The 17,500-nt window shown below is 39.1% G+C and overlaps 7 protein-coding genes across 9 annotated transcripts in view; 6 read left to right on the top strand and 1 right to left on the bottom strand.

Moving 5' to 3' along the window:
- Nucleotides 1–437, top strand: part of LOC113821617 (U-scoloptoxin(01)-Cw1a) — an 869-nt gene extending 432 nt beyond the window's left edge. The window contains exon 2 of the mRNA XM_027374127.2: nucleotides 1–437. This exon is cut by the window's left edge and continues 77 nt beyond it. Coding sequence (XP_027229928.2) covers nucleotides 1–309 — 309 coding nt within the window. The 3' untranslated portion in view covers nucleotides 310–437.
- A 1,703-nt stretch (nucleotides 438–2,140) lies between these two features.
- LOC113821619 (U-scoloptoxin(01)-Cw1a-like) lies at nucleotides 2,141–2,951 on the top strand. Its single transcript, XM_027374129.2, has 2 exons — nucleotides 2,141–2,247; nucleotides 2,435–2,951. The coding sequence occupies exons 1-2, from the start codon at nucleotides 2,229–2,231 to the stop codon at nucleotides 2,818–2,820; spliced, it is 405 nt and encodes a 134-aa protein (XP_027229930.1). The 5' UTR covers nucleotides 2,141–2,228; the 3' UTR covers nucleotides 2,821–2,951.
- A 2,109-nt stretch (nucleotides 2,952–5,060) lies between these two features.
- Nucleotides 5,061–5,800, top strand: LOC113821620 (U-scoloptoxin(01)-Cw1a-like). 2 transcript variants are annotated; one of them, XM_070132159.1, is made up of 2 exons: nucleotides 5,061–5,104; nucleotides 5,285–5,800. In XM_070132159.1, the coding sequence occupies exons 1-2, from the start codon at nucleotides 5,086–5,088 to the stop codon at nucleotides 5,668–5,670; spliced, it is 405 nt and encodes a 134-aa protein (XP_069988260.1). In that variant the 5' UTR covers nucleotides 5,061–5,085; the 3' UTR covers nucleotides 5,671–5,800. The 2 variants fall into 2 exon arrangements, with proteins under 2 accessions (XP_069988260.1, XP_069988259.1); XM_070132158.1 differs by having other exon boundaries at nucleotides 5,072–5,104; nucleotides 5,282–5,800.
- A 1,968-nt stretch (nucleotides 5,801–7,768) lies between these two features.
- LOC113821618 (U-scoloptoxin(01)-Cw1a-like) lies at nucleotides 7,769–8,592 on the top strand. The gene is made up of 2 exons (XM_027374128.2): nucleotides 7,769–7,846; nucleotides 8,076–8,592. The coding sequence occupies exons 1-2, from the start codon at nucleotides 7,828–7,830 to the stop codon at nucleotides 8,459–8,461; spliced, it is 405 nt and encodes a 134-aa protein (XP_027229929.1). The 5' UTR covers nucleotides 7,769–7,827; the 3' UTR covers nucleotides 8,462–8,592.
- Nucleotides 8,593–10,800: 2,208 nt separating this feature from the next.
- On the top strand, nucleotides 10,801–11,542 carry LOC113821623 (U-scoloptoxin(01)-Cw1a). 2 transcript variants are annotated; one of them, XM_070132156.1, is made up of 2 exons: nucleotides 10,801–10,846; nucleotides 11,027–11,542. In XM_070132156.1, the coding sequence occupies exons 1-2, from the start codon at nucleotides 10,828–10,830 to the stop codon at nucleotides 11,410–11,412; spliced, it is 405 nt and encodes a 134-aa protein (XP_069988257.1). In that variant the 5' UTR covers nucleotides 10,801–10,827; the 3' UTR covers nucleotides 11,413–11,542. The 2 variants fall into 2 exon arrangements, with proteins under 2 accessions (XP_069988257.1, XP_069988256.1); XM_070132155.1 differs by having other exon boundaries at nucleotides 10,819–10,846; nucleotides 11,024–11,542.
- A 3,128-nt stretch (nucleotides 11,543–14,670) lies between these two features.
- LOC113821624 (U-scoloptoxin(01)-Cw1a-like) lies at nucleotides 14,671–15,518 on the bottom strand. The gene is made up of 2 exons (XM_027374135.2): nucleotides 15,477–15,518; nucleotides 14,671–15,185 (listed from the first exon to the last, which is right to left on the bottom strand). Exons 1-2 carry the CDS (start codon nucleotides 15,493–15,495, stop codon nucleotides 14,800–14,802), a joined length of 405 nt encoding a protein of 134 aa, XP_027229936.1. The 5' UTR covers nucleotides 15,496–15,518; the 3' UTR covers nucleotides 14,671–14,799.
- Nucleotides 15,519–17,386: 1,868 nt separating this feature from the next.
- LOC113821626 (U-scoloptoxin(01)-Cw1a-like) overlaps nucleotides 17,387–17,500 on the top strand; it is an 854-nt gene continuing 740 nt past the window's right edge. Inside the window, exon 1 of the mRNA XM_027374138.1 lies at nucleotides 17,387–17,430. Within this exon, the coding sequence (XP_027229939.1) occupies nucleotides 17,412–17,430 (19 nt within the window). The 5' untranslated portion in view covers nucleotides 17,387–17,411. The remainder of the gene's footprint in view (nucleotides 17,431–17,500) is intronic.

The raw sequence follows: 17,500 nt of genomic DNA, 5'->3' as shown, positions 1-17,500 counted from the left end.
CTGCCCTCCAACGCCTCGCTGGTTCTGGGTGGAATCACCACCGGATTCGACTGCGCCGAACTTCCCTACGGATACTACGCCGACACCAGCAACGACTGCGCTCTGTTCCACGTGTGTCTGCCCTACATCGACAACGACCTCTACATCACCCGCCACTTCTCCTTCATGTGCGGCGAGGGCACCATGTTCGACCAGGAACGTCTCGTGTGCGACTACCCCGAGTTTGCTCTTCCCTGCTCCGAGGCCGCCGCCTTCAGGAGGTCCAACGAGTACTTCGGCCGCGCCGACGTCAACTTCCTGGAGAAGTAAAGCCTGGGATGAGGACGCAACAGTCGCTCTTCGAGTTTTCCTGCAAGACATCAAATATGTCCAATGAATTCATCAACGCCATTTCTATGAAAAACACTTTCAAATATAATGAAAAATCACTCTTTCAACTTGTATTTTACTTCTACCCATTATGATAGTGATCTATTTCAGAAAATATTACTCCAGTGTAACGTAACCAACATTTTCTTATGTTACTGGTAAAAACAACTTTTATCATCAGCATGATTAATATGCAACTTCAACCAACAAAATATATTCTGTTCACGATTTTTTTTTTTTTTTTTTGCTACTGCGCTGGTGGTCCATGGTCTGAACCAAGTTTAAGAACCAAGTATATTCTAGTAATGCAGTTTCTGAGTGTACAATCATACAATGAAGTAAATTGGAGCATATATATTGAATAAGATAAAATAAATATTATCGTTGTATTCTATATGCATCTTATACTATTTTGCCTTACTAGCATACATCCTATATGCATATTACGAAGCTATGCATATATCCGGGAGAAGGTCTGCCACGAACGCACTTTTCAGTACACACATCAAGAGTGTCATACTAAGTTTTCCTGATCGAGAACATCTGTAGCGCCCTGTCCCATTAACCAATCACATGTCCAGGAATGACACTCGCACTTACTGCCGGAGTGTACAGTGATATCCAACTGTGCTACTGTATAATTAAAATTCGAATTGATATTCATTTACGAATCTTTTTGGGCAATGCATACAGTAAGACCACTTCCGAAGTCAATCATCGATCAGTTGTCAGTGAGTGTGTACAGTATATTTAAGATTACGTTTATGACTATGGCGTGTCCTTTGCCAGTGGATACCACAGTGAAGTATAAATGAAAGTATATTTATTTATAAACACAACTAATGCCTGGACAGAGCAGGCTACATGCGTACCTTCCAACATTCATGAATTGTGTAAGGACAATGATTCCTATATGGTCTACTGTATCGCAGATTCAATTTAAACACATTATCTACAGCAGATCTTTATTTTTTCGATGCCATCTATATCTGCTTTTCTAGTTTAAATGATTTCTGCACGTCTGTTCGTCGTTTTTCAACCATGTATGGGCTTAGTGTCTTGACTTGGTGTCATTATTCTCTGGAACCTCGCCAATAGCTATACATTTTTAAAGGTATATCTATAATGCATTGAGAGATATAACCTGTGCGAAGTACTATGTTTCTCATTCTAATCATCTATGATGTATCGTTCATACGAGATGAAATCCATTTTCCAATGTTGTACGCCTTGCCCTGATTTTATCATACTGACATCAACCAACGAGGTGCAAATAAGCCGCCATTTGATAATGATAAGAACATGCGTTTACAATTTTGACGATATATCAAATATGCATCGAAATGATAATAGCATGTTCTAAGAAGTTGACATCTCAATAAATCATAAGAAAATAATGATCCCTTTCAACCTATTCAAAACTTTTTAGCCTTCATGACGTCATAAAAAAAAATCGCTCTTGCTCTCCATCAAATAAGTGCATTCAAAGTATATATTTTGACCTGAGAAAATATATCAGAACATTTCATACAATCTGTGTATATCTATGTCTGGATGCAAATATGTACTTAATAAGACATTGTAAAACGAAAAGAAATAAAGAAACTAAAACAACAACAAAGGCTAATCACTGACAACCTAATAGTTACTCGGACACATAAGCACAGAGCTTGGAGTTGACACGCTGGCAACTCTCCGAATTTCAAGGTCATTGTAAAGGAAACTTAAAAGCTTTCGGGTCGTCACTCTCTGATTTATTGTACGCGGGGAGGAGGAGGCGTGGCCAAGGGCAAGAGGGATATATATTGGGGCGACCTCAAGCAGCTACACAATTCCTCCTCTAGAGACTTGCTGACAACATGAAGGTTCTTGCTCTCGGTGAGTATACGAGGTTTAAAAAAGACAATTTATAGCTGTTCAGATATATATTTTTTTTTTGCATAAATTGTATGATTACACAAGCAGCTATAGTCACATATTTTAAGCCAACATTTTGCTTGTCATTTCTGTGTACAGGATATATTTAGAACACATTTCACTAATGGTAAACATTTCTTTACACCAGTTGCTGTGTTGGTGGGCGTGGCCGCCGCCCTTCCCGGCCTCCGTCTGCGTCGCGACTCGTCTCCTCTGCGCTTCGAGCTGCCCTCCAACGCCTCGCTGGTTCTGGGTAGAATCAACACCGGATTCGACTGCGCCGAACTTCCCTACGGATACTACGCCGACACCAGCAACGACTGCGCTCTGTTCCACGTGTGTCTGCCCTACATCGACAACAACGTGTACATCACCCGCCACTTCTCCTTCATGTGCGGCGAGGGCACCATGTTCGACCAGGAACGTCTCGTGTGCGCCTTCCCCGAGGAGGCCCTTCCCTGCTCCGAGGCCGCCGCCTTCAGGAGGTCCAACGAATACTTCGGCCGCGCCGACGTCAACTTCCTGGAGAAGTAGAGCCTCGGATGAGGACACAGGGTCGATCCTCGACGTTTCATCCCGAGCACCTCATTTCATCATCTATGAGCATCTTCTCTATTTTTGTATGAAAAGGATAATTTTCTAATACATTAAACTTCTCTTTCCCATTCAGTGATTTTCCTTCCATACCCAAAGGTTGCGACACATTGTACAACTAATCAGTCCGTTTTCATGTTGCTCCTTCGAGCTCATTCTATCGGAATGAAAACTTGTTTCATTGAATAATCATCAAGTTGATCCTCGGATGAGGACGCGGTCGTTCTTTGATATTTCATCCCAAACGCCACATCTGTCATCAATGAGCCCCGGATCTATTTTCTATGAGAATTTTAAAGAATGTTGAAGACCATTTTCCCTTTCATCTTTTTTCTTCCATAACCATAACTTTCTCAGTGCTCTTGTAAAATGATCATATAAAGAGTCCTAATATTGACACTCTGTCAGTTAGCTATACTATTAATAAGGTTATAAATAAGAAGGTATTAATTATAAACTGGCACACTATGTTCAAAAGGTTGTCGACCCCTGCTATAGACCTTCAATTACAGGTTCTTATCGAAAGAAAAGTTGCATTCGGGAAAGAAGACCACATTATAACTGCTGGCACTATGTTACTACTAGTGGATGGGTGGTTACATATATGACGTACATTCCTTTAGACGTCATTTATTTCCATTATTACAATACCATAATGTTTTTTTTTTTATTTGATTAAGTCTTCGAAATGAATCCAAGTTGAAAGCCTTCTGCCATGATTAATTTCCTGGATATATAGGCCTGTATATATCAACCCGGAAAATTAAGCCTGAAAACATACTATGAGTCGCCATTATGGTTGCGACCCTCATGCAGTGAAAAAAAAAAATCATATTTATTCTTAAATGGAAAAATCACATAGTCTTTCAAAATAATATGAGAATATTATTCAGTAAAGTTGAATAAGTACAGAACAGTTCAGAACAAGTTCTGATCATCTATTACCATTTATTATTACAAGATCATACAAATATAATTCTTTGAGAAAATAATATGAAAATATTATTGCGGTTTAATTGCTGAACAGATCAGAAGTTTTGACCAAAAGAACAAATAACACTAATGCATGAATATCGTTGAACGTTTTAATGTTACATTACTCTGAACGTTGCTTGTAAGTTCACACTGTATTTTCATGTCAATCTTTACCCCTCATCATCTTATCGTGATAAGCAAAGTTTAGTAGCTCATAGAGTGTATTATGAACATTGCAGATACAGGTACTGTTAATGAATTTTATGGTTGTCCCTGATAACCAGTGATACAGATATAATTGTCACGGGATATGTTTTACTTCGGTGGTAACTAAACAAACTTTGTCCCTACATACTATCGAAGAAAAGAGAAACAAATCGATTTACAGGTGGCTTTTGGGAAAAATGATAGCCAATTGAAATTTACATATATTGCAATTTCATCACCGGATGTTATGGCGTAATTTTTCTCTTCGTAAAATAGTAACGTACTTTTTTTTTTTATAAGCCTTCTACTGTGTACGTGTATATTTGAGTACAAGTTTATGGCATATGATTAGTGACTGGAGACATTCATTAAATGACGTGATTAAATCATTATCTAGTGTTGGTTGTATCCTCACAAATACCAGGGATCTCACTGGTCGATTTTGCTCATCTTTTAGAATAAGCCATAATGTGACAAACAGGCTAGGGAATATAAAGCCCGGTTTTTATTTCGGAATAATCAAATCATGATATTTCTGTCACATAGGTTAATAGTACAATAAGCATAAATCAACATTTTACCTTTATGAATTAACAAATGAAATACTGACTCCATTACTTTGATGACAGGAAAGTCACGGGGTATTTCTTAATGTTCCAAAAATAGAAATAGAGAAATATCCCTTTGAATTCTTTCCGAAAGATTGCTTATTTTCATTCTTATTGTTAATTATTATTATTTTTTTAAGAACAAAAGTACTTCCTAATACATTTTAAAAACTTGCTGTTTTATTAGCAACTTCTGCCGACTGACTTCACTGTTACTTTAAGGACTTCCTTCTAGTTCTCTAAAAGTAAGCGTGAAATATCACGCTCGAATTTCTTCACCGTTTCAAGGTCACTCTACCTGCGTAAGGACGTGTGAAAGAATCCTGAGGGATGGAGGGGGCGTGGCCAAGGGCATCAGGGGTATATATTGGGGCTCTTCCAGGCAGGATACACATCTTTCGTAGGATTCACAAACATGAAGGTTCTTGCTCTCGGTGGGTATAAGTGTGTAGTCTTTTTCTTCAAACTTGGTTCAAATTAATTCACACAAATTGCTTGCATTGATATCTGATACTGCTTTTGATTCAGTACCAGGGTACATAATATCCCTTTAGTATGATATTCTTTCCATCAAATCGTACACAATTTGTAATGATAATATTTCCTTCAAGCAGTTGCTGTGTTGGTGGGCGTGGCCGCCGCCCTTCCCGGCCTCCGTCTGCGTCGCGACTCGTCTCCTCTGCGCTTCGAGCTGCCCTCCAACGCCTCGCTGGTTCTGGGTAGAATCAACACCGGATTCGACTGCGCCGAGCTCCCCTACGGATACTACGCCGACACCAGCAACGACTGCGCCCTGTTCCACGTGTGTCTGCCCTACATCGACAACGACCTCTACATCACCCGCCACTTCTCCTTCATGTGCGGCGAGGGCACCATGTTCGACCAGGAACGTCTCGTGTGCGCCTTCCCCGAGGAGGCCCTTCCCTGCTCCGAGGCCGCCGCCTTCAGGAGGTCCAACGAATACTTCGGCCGCGCCGACGTCAACTTCCTGGAGAAGTAGAGCCTCGGATGAGGACACAGGGTCACCCTTCAACATTTCATCCCAAACACTGCATATCATTATCAATGAACATTTGATCTTTTTTGTATGAAAAAGAGAATTTTCTATTCTAATAAATATCACTTTCCTACTCCGCAATTTCCTTTCATACCCGGGGATTTTCGCGTAGACGGCATTGTGCTGTACTGGATTGCAGTTTTGACAAGAAAACCTAGGATCACAGAATCAAATATCCGATATTTACCTGCATAAAAAAAAAAAAAATAAATAAATATTTTTCAGTAACCATTTTTCTTCAGATAGTGATTTAATTAATTTAGAGATTATGTTTCTTCATCAGTTCGGTATTATTGAATCAGTAACCATATATTCGTCAGTAAGCAAAGTGGAGTTACGAACATAATGACCATCACTCAGGTTGTTAGCAGTTTCTGTTCATATAATTTTATTTCCAGACGTCAAATATTATGAAGAGAGAGACACGAATATGGGGAAATAGTTTAATCCTCATGTCTGGACACATCTTTGTTCAGCAAAAAGGGGGTCGTAATCAGATAATGATGTGGAATACGTTTAGGTTGGAATCTGTCTAGTTTGGCAAGTGTTGTAGGTATGTTAGCAAAACTATTTTCACTTGTAAGAAAATAATGTAACAATGCTATAAGGTATAATCATCAAGTGCTTCAAGGATAATTCTCAGATGTTAACATACGCCTACATGATATCAGACAAGAATTCTGACCACAACCTGTGTGTCTGAGCAAGCACTTTTCTCATGTCTGAGTCAATAAGGTGTTTCCTTTTTGTAGAGTTTGATCGCTGGTTTTCCGAAAGATCTGTAAATGCAAAACGCCCACATAACAAGCACCCAACGGTTGCGAGAAGCTTCATAAAAGATTGCATTGTCAGGACATAAAGGGAGCATTTGGCTGAATATCATGAAATATTTATAATCGATCTGAATTGTTCGGCGGCGGTTTCATGATTTTCAGTCCCGTGCTTCTTACGATCAATAGGTAAGACTGGCAGGTTAAATGAGCTGATTTACGAGGCATCAGTTAGGTCCACTTTAATAAAATTCCTTAAAAGAAGAGAGGCACTAATCTGCTCAGGTGATGGGATTGAGGGAGAAAGGGAAGGGGAGGGGGGGGGGGGATCACCCGGGATAACATTTTCTCCTAGGCTTCTACTTTGGCTGGGTTTTGAGTTTTTTCTGAATGGACTGAAGTCTGTGAATGTTTTTATCCATATCTGTACGTGAATGTTAATGGTATGTGATTATCCAGTCAAAAACTAAAGATGTGCACACCCGCTATGAACATATCACTGTAAATACACTTCGCACTGTACATCTACCAGACATTCTAATGACGCTATTTTTCAAAGCCTGTGTATACTGTAGTACAAATATTACATATAATGTTAGGTTCGATTATATACTTGGTGTGAATATCGTTGGATTAATGGTATATCACGTAATTTCATTTCATCGCGTAACATTGCCTGAAAGCACAAAGTTGGACTGAGGATATCCAAATACTTACTTTCTTTAGTTTAATTCAGGTGAAGCTGAGGAGTTATCTCTCTGTTTCTCTGTCTCAGTCTGTTTATGTCTGTCAGTGTCTCTCTCTCTCTCTCTCTCTCTCTCTCTCTCTCTCTCTCTCTCTCTCTCTCTCTCTCTCTCTCTCTCTCTATATATATATATATATATATATATACATATATATACATATACATAAACATCTATTTCTATATATATATATATATATATATATATATATACATATACATAAACATCTATTTCTATATATACATATACATATATATATATATATATATATATATATATATATATATATATATGTATGTATGTATATCTATATCTATATCCATTTTACGTATGTCACTTTGTTATAAGAGATTCCTATGGAATGATTTTTTTGAAACAGCTATTCCAGGGCGTCATCCATCTGGGTTAGAGACGTAAACATATACAGAAAAGTGACGCTCGAATTCTCATGAATTCCAAGGTCAGCCTGGCTGAGAAAGGACAGCTAAAAGTCTCCTGAGGGATGGACGGGGCGTGGCCAAGAGGAGGGGTATATATTGGGGCTTCTCTAAGCGGCACAACCATCTCCTTTCGTAGGATTCACAGACATGAAGGTTCTTGCTTTGGGTGGGTATATCGTAACAATTGATGCATTTCTGTTCCCTTCTCTGTTGAGGTCATTGTAAACTTTTGCAAGAATATCTTTTTCTTTTGCATATATATATATATATATATATATATATATATATATATATATATATATATATATATATAAACAATAATCCATTTATTTTATATGACATGTTAATACAAATCGATATTATATATGCTTACATTCATTATCTCCTCAATTCAGTCGCTGTGTTGGTGGGCGTGGCCGCCGCCCTTCCCGGCCTCCGTCTGCGTCGCGACTCGTCTCCTCTGCGCTTCGAGCTGCCCTCCAACGCCTCGCTGGTTCTGGGTAGAATCAACACCGGATTCGACTGCGCCGAGCTCCCCTACGGATACTACGCCGACACCAGCAACGACTGCGCCCTGTTCCACGTGTGTCTGCCCTACATCGACAACGACCTCTACATCACCCGCCACTTCTCCTTCATGTGCGGCGAGGGCACCATGTTCGACCAGGAACGTCTCGTGTGCGCCTTCCCCGAGGAGGCCCTTCCCTGCTCCGAGGCCGCCGCCTTCAGGAGGTCCAACGAATACTTCGGCCGCGCCGACGTCAACTTCCTGGAGAAGTAGAGCCTCGGATGAGGACACAGGGTCGATCCTCGACGTTTCATCCCGAGCACCACATTTCATCATCTATGAGCATCTTATCTATTTTTGTATGAAAAGGATAATTTTCTAATGCATTAAATACTTCTTTCCCATTCAGTGATTTTCCTTCCATACCCAGAGGTTGCGACACATTGTACAACTAATCAGTCCGTTTTCATGTTGCTCCTTCGAGCTCATTCTATCGGAATGAAAACTTGTTTCATTGAATAATCATCAAGTTGATCCTCGGATGAGGACGCGGTCGTTCTTTGATATTTCATCCCAAACGCCACATCTGTCATCAATGAGCCCCGGATCTATTTTCTATAAATGAGAATTTTAAAGAATGTTGAAGACCACTTACCCTTTCGTCTTTTTTCTTCCATAACCATAACTTTTTCAGTGCCCTTATAAAATTATTATTTAATGAGTCCTAATATTCACACTCTCTCAGTTAGCTATACTATAGACCTTCAATTACAGTATCTTATCGAAAGAGTTGCATTTCGGGTAAAATGACCACAGTATAACTGCTGCCATTATGTTACTAGTGGGTGGGTGTTTATATATACGACTTACATTCCTTCAGACGTCAATTCTTTCCATTATTACAAGACAATAAAACTAGAACTTTATTTTGAAATTTTACTTCTGATTAAGTCTTCGAAGTGAATGGAAGTTGAAGGCCTTCTGCCATGAATACTTTCATGGAAATATAGACGTAAATATCAAGCGAGAAACTTAAGCCTGAACCTCATGCAATGAAAAAAATCATATTTATTCCTAAACGTAAAAATCACTTTGTCTTAAAATGACATGAGAATAATATTCAGTGAGGTTTAAAAATACAGAACAGTTCAGGACAAGTTTATAAATGTGCATAAAAGCACACTAATGAATGTTGCATTTCGGTTAAAATGACCCTCACAGTATTACTGCAGCCATTCTATTACTACTAGTGAGTGTTACCGTTATAACTTACTTTATCATCTATTGTCATTTATTACAAGACCATACAAATAGAAAATCATTTTTTAAATTTTACTTTTGGTTCAGGTTTCGAATGCAGTGGAAAAAAAATTATCAGTATCATTAGACGTAAAAACTTGTCCAAAAAATGTGAAAATGTTATTCAGTGCGGTTGAATTGCTGAGCAGATCAGAAGTTTTGACCAAAAGAACAAAACCACTAATGAATGAATATCGTAGGAAGTTTTAATGCTACATTACTCTGAACTTTTGCTTGTAGGTTCACGCTATATTTTCATGTCAATCCTTCACATAATGTAAATCAAACAATTAAACAGACACGAAAAGAAACATCTCATTGTGATAAGCAAATTTTAGTAGCATATACAGGATATTATGAACATTGCAGATACAGGTACTGTTAATGAATTTGATGGTTGTCACTGATAACCAGTGATACAGATATAATTGTCACGGGATATGTTTTACTTCGGTGGTAACTAAAGGAACTTTGTCGACAAAATGAGAAACAAATCGATCTACAGGTGGCTTTGGGGGAAAATGATAGCCAATTGAAATTCACATATTTTCCAATTTCATCACTGGGCGTTATGGCGTAATTTTTCTCTTCGTAAGATATAAACGTACTTTTTATAAGCCTTCTACTGTGTACGTGTATTTTTGAGTATACGTTTATGACATATGATCAGTGATTGGAGACTTTAATTAAATGACGTGATTAAATTATTATCTAGTGTTGGTTGTATCCTCACAAATACCAGGGATCTCACTGGTCGATTTTGCTCATCTCTTAGAATAAGCCATAATGTGACAAACAGGCTAGGGAATATAAAGCCCGGTTTTTATTTCGGAATAATCAAATCATGATATTTCTGTCACATAGGTTAATAGTACAATAAGCATAAATCAACATTTTACCTTTATGAATTAACAAATGAAATACTGACTCCATTACTTTGATGACAGGAAAGTCACGGGGTATTTCTTAATGTTCCAAAAATAGAAATAGAGAAATATCCCTTTGAATTCCTGCCTAAAGATTGCTTATTTTCATTCTCATGGTTTACTATTATTTTTTAAGAACAACGAATTTAAAAGTACTTCCTAATGTCCTTTAAAAACTTTTATTAGCAACTTCTGCCGACTGACTTCAGTGTTACTTTAAGGACTTCCTTCTAGTTCTCTAAAAGTATGCATGAAATATCACGCTCGAATTTCTTCACCGTTTCAAGGTCACTCTACCTGCGTAAGGACGTGTGAAAGAGTCCTGAGGGATGGAGGGGGCGTGGCCAAGGGCATCAGGGGTATATATTGGGGCTCTTCCAGGCAGGATACACATCTTTCGTAGGATTCACAAACATGAAGGTTCTTGCTCTCGGTGGGTATAAGTGTGTAGTCTTTTTCTTCAAACTTGGTTCAAATTAATTCACACAAATTGCTTGCATTGATATCTGATACTGCTTTTGATTCAGTACCAGGGTACATAATATCCCTTTAGTATGATATTCTTTCCATCAAATCGTACACAATTTGTAATGATAATATTTCCTTTAAGCAGTTGCTGTGTTGGTGGGCGTGGCCGCCGCCCTTCCCGGCCTTCGTCTGCGTCGCGACTCGTCTCCTCTGCGCTTCGAGCTGCCCTCCAACGCCTCGCTGGTTCTGGGTAGAATCAACACCGGATTCGACTGCGCCGAGCTCCCCTACGGATACTACGCCGACACCAGCAACGACTGCGCCCTGTTCCACGTGTGTCTGCCCTACATCGACAATGACCTCTACATCACCCGCCACTTCTCCTTCATGTGCGGCGAGGGCACCATGTTCGACCAGGAACGTCTCGTGTGCGCCTTCCCCGAGGAGGCCCTTCCCTGCTCCGAGGCCGCCGCCTTCAGGAGGTCCAACGAATACTTCGGCCGCGCCGACGTCAACTTCCTGGAGAAGTAGAGCCTCGGATGAGGACACAGGGTCACCCTTCAACATTTCATCCCAAACACTGCATATCATTATCAATGAGCATTTGATCTTTTTTGTATGAAAAAGAGAATTTTCTATTCTAATAAATATCACTTTCCTACTCCGCAATTTCCTTTCATACCCGGGGATTTTCGCGTAGACGGCATTGTGCTGTACTGGATTGCAGTTTTGACAAGAAAACCTAGGATCACAGAATCAAATATCCGATATTTACCTGCATAAAAAAAAAAAATAAATAAATATTTTTCAGTAACCATTTTTCTTCAGATAGTGATTTAATTAATTTAGAGATTATGTTTCTTCATCAGTTCGGTATTATTGAGTCAGTAACCATATATTCGTCAGTAAGCAAAGTGGAGTTACGAACATAATGACCATCACTCAGGTTGTTAGCAGTTTCTGTTCATATAATTTTATTTCCAGACGTCAAATATTATGAAGAGAGAGACACGAATATGGGGAAATAGTTTAATCCTCATGTCTGGACACATCTTTGTTCAGCAAAAAGGGGGTCGTAATCAGATAATGATGTGGAATACGTTTAGGTTGGAATCTGTCTAGTTTGGCAAGTGTTGTAGGTATGTTAGCAAAACTATTTTCACTTGTAAGAAAATAATGTAACAATGCTATAAGGTATAATCATCAAGTGCTTCAAGGATAATTCTCAGATGTTAACATACGCCTACATGATATCAGACAAGAATTCTGACCACAACCTGTGTGTCTGAGCATGCACTTTTCTCATGTCTGAGTCAATAAGGTGTTTCCTTTTTGTAGAGTTTGATCGCTGGTTTTCCGAAAGATCTGTAAATGCAAAACGCCCACATAACAAGCACCCAACGGTTGCGAGAAGATCCATAAAAGATTGCATTGTCAGGACATAAAGGGAGCATTTGGCTGAATATCATGAAATATTTATAATCGATCTGAATTGTTCGGCGGCGATTTCATGATTTTCAGTCCCGTGCTTCTTACGATCAATAGGTAAGACTGGCAGGTTAAATGAGCTGATTTACGAGGCATCAGTTAGGTCCACTTTAATAAAATGCCTTAAAAGAAGAGAGGCACTAATCTGCTCTGGTGATGGGATTGAGGGAGAAAGGGAAGGGGAGGGGGGGGGGATCACCCGGGATAACATTTTCTCCTAGGCTTCTACTTTGGCTGGGTTTTGAGTTTTTTCTGAATGGACTGAAGTCTGTGAATGTTTTTATCCATATCTGTACGTGAATGTTAATGGTATGTGATTATCCAGTCAAAAACTAAAGATGTGCACACCCGCTATGAACATATCACTGTAAATACACTTCGCACTGTACATCTACCAGACATTCTAATGACGCTATTTTTCAAAGCCTGTGTATACTGTAGTACAAATATTACATATAATGTTAGGTTCGATTATATACTTGGTGTGAATATCGTTGGATTAATGGTATATCACGTAATTTCATTTCATCGCGTAACATTGCCTGAAAGCACAAAGTTGGACTGAGGATATCCAAATACTTACTTTCTTTAGTTTAATTCAGGTGAAACTGAGGAATTATCTCTCTGTTTCTCTGTCTCTGTCTGTTTATGTCTGTCTGTCTGTCTGTCTGTCTGTCTGTCTGTCTGTCTGTCTCTCTCGCTCTCTCTCTTTCTCTCTCTCTCTCTCTCTCTCTCTCTCTCTCTCTCTCTCTATGAATATATATATATATATATATATATATATATATATATATATATACATACTTAAACATCTATATATATATATATATATATATATATATATATATATATATATATATATGTATGTATATCTATATCTATATCTATTTTACGTATGTCACTTTGTTATAAAAGATTCCTATGGATTTATTTTTTTTGAAACAGCTATTCCAGGGCGTCATCCATCTGGATTAGAGACGTAAACATATACAGAAAAGTGACGCTCGAATTCTCATGAATTCCAAGGTCAGCCTGGCTGAGAAAGGGCAGCTAAAAGACTCCTGAGGGATGGACGGGGCGTATATATATGTATATATATATATATATATATATATATATATATATATATGTATATGTATATATATATATATATATATATATATATATATATATATGTATATGTATATATATATATATATATATATATATATATATATATATATATATATATATATATATATATATTTACTTAAAGAAAATGCCAGTACTCCGCGTTGACAACCCCCGAGTTGCATATCTATACCCCGTTTAAGATTATGAATGCGTCTATACTACAGAGTATTAGTATAATTTAACAAGGTGGGCAGAATGACGCATAGCCTCAACCTACAAGTTGTGAAGGCCGTCAGCTACCCCCGTATGCTAGGAAAAGAAGAGATACCAACCACTCGAGGCACCAGAGGGACTTCAACTTTACCAGTGCTAGCCTACTATTTCCTTTTATGTTGAAAGGCTTTTCATCCTAAAATATGGAGGCTTATACGAAAGCTTCCTTCATTTTTTCTTTCTCCCCTTTCTTCTTCAACGTTGTCTTCTTTTTCTTTTTGAAGTCTTTTGGCTGGTCAGTGAATGCGAATATAGGAATGATAGCGACGGCATCCCTTTTCTTAAATGCAAAATCACAAGAACCCACTGTGTTTCCCGACGATAGGCAGCGTGGTGTTTAACCGTACGGACAGCAAATTGACCTTAAAAATGACAGTGGATTATCGCCTTGAATGATTGGCGAACTAGGGCCATTCTTGCAATGCCAGACCAGTGAAATCAAAGATCTTTCCCGGCTAATTCTTATGCCTGTGGTATGATCTGGTGGGATTAGTTGTCATTTTGATGTCAGTGATTTAAGATTTAAGATTTAGTTTTAATTCCATTTGTTACAATGGATATTCTTGGCTGTGACATACTGTCTGTATGCAAGGAATGGACGGGGATACCACTCACAGGCCGGGCGTGGGATTGAACGCAGGTCCGCAAAATTGCTAGACCAGCACCTTACCGCTGCGCCAGCGTGTTAGTTTGAAGAATTTATTGATTCTATATATATATTATGATCTTCATATTCCCTTCTATCGAAAAATTATAGAATTTACAATTAAAGTAAAATATAACTCGTATTATAAATATGAAAATCATATGTAGTATTATACAAGTATAATACTACATCATACATTTAAACTGTATACAGAATACTATGTATAATGTGTTGCTGTTTATACTTTGGTGTGGAAAGAAATTACTGGATAAGTAGGTGATATTTAATACATTTCTGATTTTATATTTTGTAAAAATTAGATAAGATGTTCGATGATAATGCTTTGTGGTGTTTGAAATGAAACGTCGAGGATCGACCCTGTGTCCTCATCCGAGACTCTACTTCTCCAGGAAGTTGACGTCGGCGCGGCCGAAGTATTCGTTGGACCTCCTGAAGGCGGCGGCCTCGGAGCAGGGAAGGGCCTCCTCGGGGAAGGCGCACACGAGACGTTCCTGGTCGAACATGGTGCCCTCGCCGCACATGAAGGAGAAGTGGCGGGTGATGTAGAGGTCGTTGTCGATGTAGGGCAGACACACGTGGAACAGGGCGCAGTCGTTGCTGGTGTCGGCGTAGTATCCGTAGGGGAGCTCGGCGCAGTCGAATCCGGTGTTGATTCTACCCAGAACCAGCGAGGCGTTGGAGGGCAGCTCGAAGCGCAGAGGAGACGAGTCGCGACGCAGACGGAGGCCGGGAAGGGCGGCGGCCACGCCCACCAACACAGCGACTGGAATGAAGCATAATTGTATTTAGTAACTGCACATGTTACAGACAAAAGTCATCCTGGTTAATCGGTCTACGATTTTTTGTTTGTTTGTTTGTTTCTGTATTTGGTACTGTAACTATTGAATACTGCTACTAAAAATAACTTAACATTATACATAATGACAGGAAAACGATTTGAAGCTTTCATGTTTGGTCCTGATATAGCAATACACTATTATGATGCAACTAAAGAATATGTGAGAGATTTAAAATTTTAGAAAAGCGTTCGGAAAATCGCATTCGGCACACTCACCGAGAGCAAGAACCTTCATGTTATCAGTAAGTCCTACGAAGAGACAATGTTTACGCCTTGTAAGTGCTCCAATATATACCCCTCCTCCCTTTGGCCCCGCCCCCTCCATTTATGTGTCTGGCCCAGGAGAGGGAACCTATAACCGAATGAATGACGACCTTGATGATCTGGTGCTTACAATATTACTTTTCAATTTGGGTTTATATACATCTTTAGCTAAGAACGGCAAGAAGTTATTGCAAACTCCACATTTGAAATGAACGGGGAGTACGACTTCATTCATGAACGCGACCTCTATCAGTTTGAACTCTATTACTTTATTCATAAAAGAAAAAGAAAAGAAAAAAAATCTGAAATACCTAAAATGAAATTGAAAAGAAAATAAGACTCAAAACAATAGGGATTCCTGACTAATGACAACCATCATGGATACATCATTTCGTCATAAATATAGACCTTGGTAACAACGTATGTAATTCTCTTTGATAAATGAAATTAGTTTGAAAATACATAAGTACGAATGCAGTACAATAAATGTAATAAAACGCTGCCTCAACTTCAAGGGGCGAAACCGAATCAGGTGAATCCATTAAGGTTTTAGCGGCCGATGAGGATTGTAATCTGAGCGAAAGCCTCATGGTGCGACGTTTCCCCTTTTGTTGTGGCTGATCCATTTCATTTCGATATTTAATTTCTTGCGCCTTAATGTTCGTAGCTCCAGAATTTCATCGCTCGTAAATGCTGATTTTTAAAGTGTCATTATATTCTATACATATATTTGTAGAAAGTAAATAACTATAAAAACGAAAGTCTTGTTACATAGAAAACGGAATTGCCCCCCCCCCCCTAATTGCCCGTAACTACCAACCGTAAAATCCCCTCAAGGTCACAAGAGAAGGCCTGTGGCATGCTGAATGGAAAGATGCTCTGGCGGGGCAGGAGGCGAGAGGAGAGGGCGAGGGGTGACGAGGGCGAGGGGTGACGAGGGCGAGGGGTGACGAGGTGGTGAAGCCGTTGCATCGCAGGTTTGAGAATTCAGCTGCACCCTTCAAGATCTTTGGTCCTCTCATTCACTGCCTGGCTGTTTCTATTCCTGGGACTCAATACCATCTTTATTTCAATGACAAAGTATTTGAAAAATTTTAAGTGTACTTATATAAGTCCGCAGGAAAACCGTTTTCTTAGTTGAATTAAACATTTGATTGTAATCCTATCTCTAATCACTATAAGTAACCAACAGATCCTTACGTAAATTTCAGTACAATCAACTGGCAACCGGACCTTGGTAAAACTGATGTCTAAAACCAATGGACTTTGTGAAAAGCATATTGGCAATTAACATAAATACTTAGCAGGCATTCACATCGCACTGCGAAGCCTGTAGATACTTTCGAAATGACATGCATATGAAGTAGACGATTGCCTTGGGCATGAGGAACTCGAAGGTACTAAATACACTTGGGAAACCGATTAATGATGAAAAATCGACATTTTCATAAGTATTAGTTTTGTCTTCTCGCGTTCTAATTACCTGGGGGAAGGTATATTTACATTTCAGACCAACATAAATACATTTGGATGGGAATTGGGCGGAGAGATTCATTACTTGTAAACAATTAAGGAAGCAGAAGAATCATTGATATGTAAAATTCTAATAGAAAATACCTTTAGTTTATTGGTGTACCTTATACTACTTGCCATGCAGATGTGAGTGTGTGCGAGTAATTTATTCAAGTGATGGGGTCATTAATTTCCCGTTCAATTTTCTAATCTTTCCGTCTCCTGAGTCCGTCAGGACTGAATAGGCTTAGGCTGATGGCGGCCTCGACCAGGTAAGATGTTTTGGGAGGTAAGGGGCGGGGTCAGGGGCGGGATGTAGGATATATAAAGGACCAAATGACCGGCGGCAGGACATATCCCTCGTTATCTCACACCATGAAGATCGTTGCTCTTGGTAAGTTTTTGTGTGGGAGTTGCTTCATTCACATAGCAGGTGTATTAACCAGTTTGGATTGTGAACATAC

The sequence above is a fragment of the Penaeus vannamei genome, chromosome 17 (genome assembly GCF_042767895.1).
Source record: "Penaeus vannamei isolate JL-2024 chromosome 17, ASM4276789v1, whole genome shotgun sequence".
Taxonomy (NCBI): Eukaryota; Metazoa; Arthropoda; class Malacostraca; order Decapoda; family Penaeidae; genus Penaeus; species Penaeus vannamei.
This window is presented reverse-complemented; position numbering and strand designations above follow the sequence as displayed.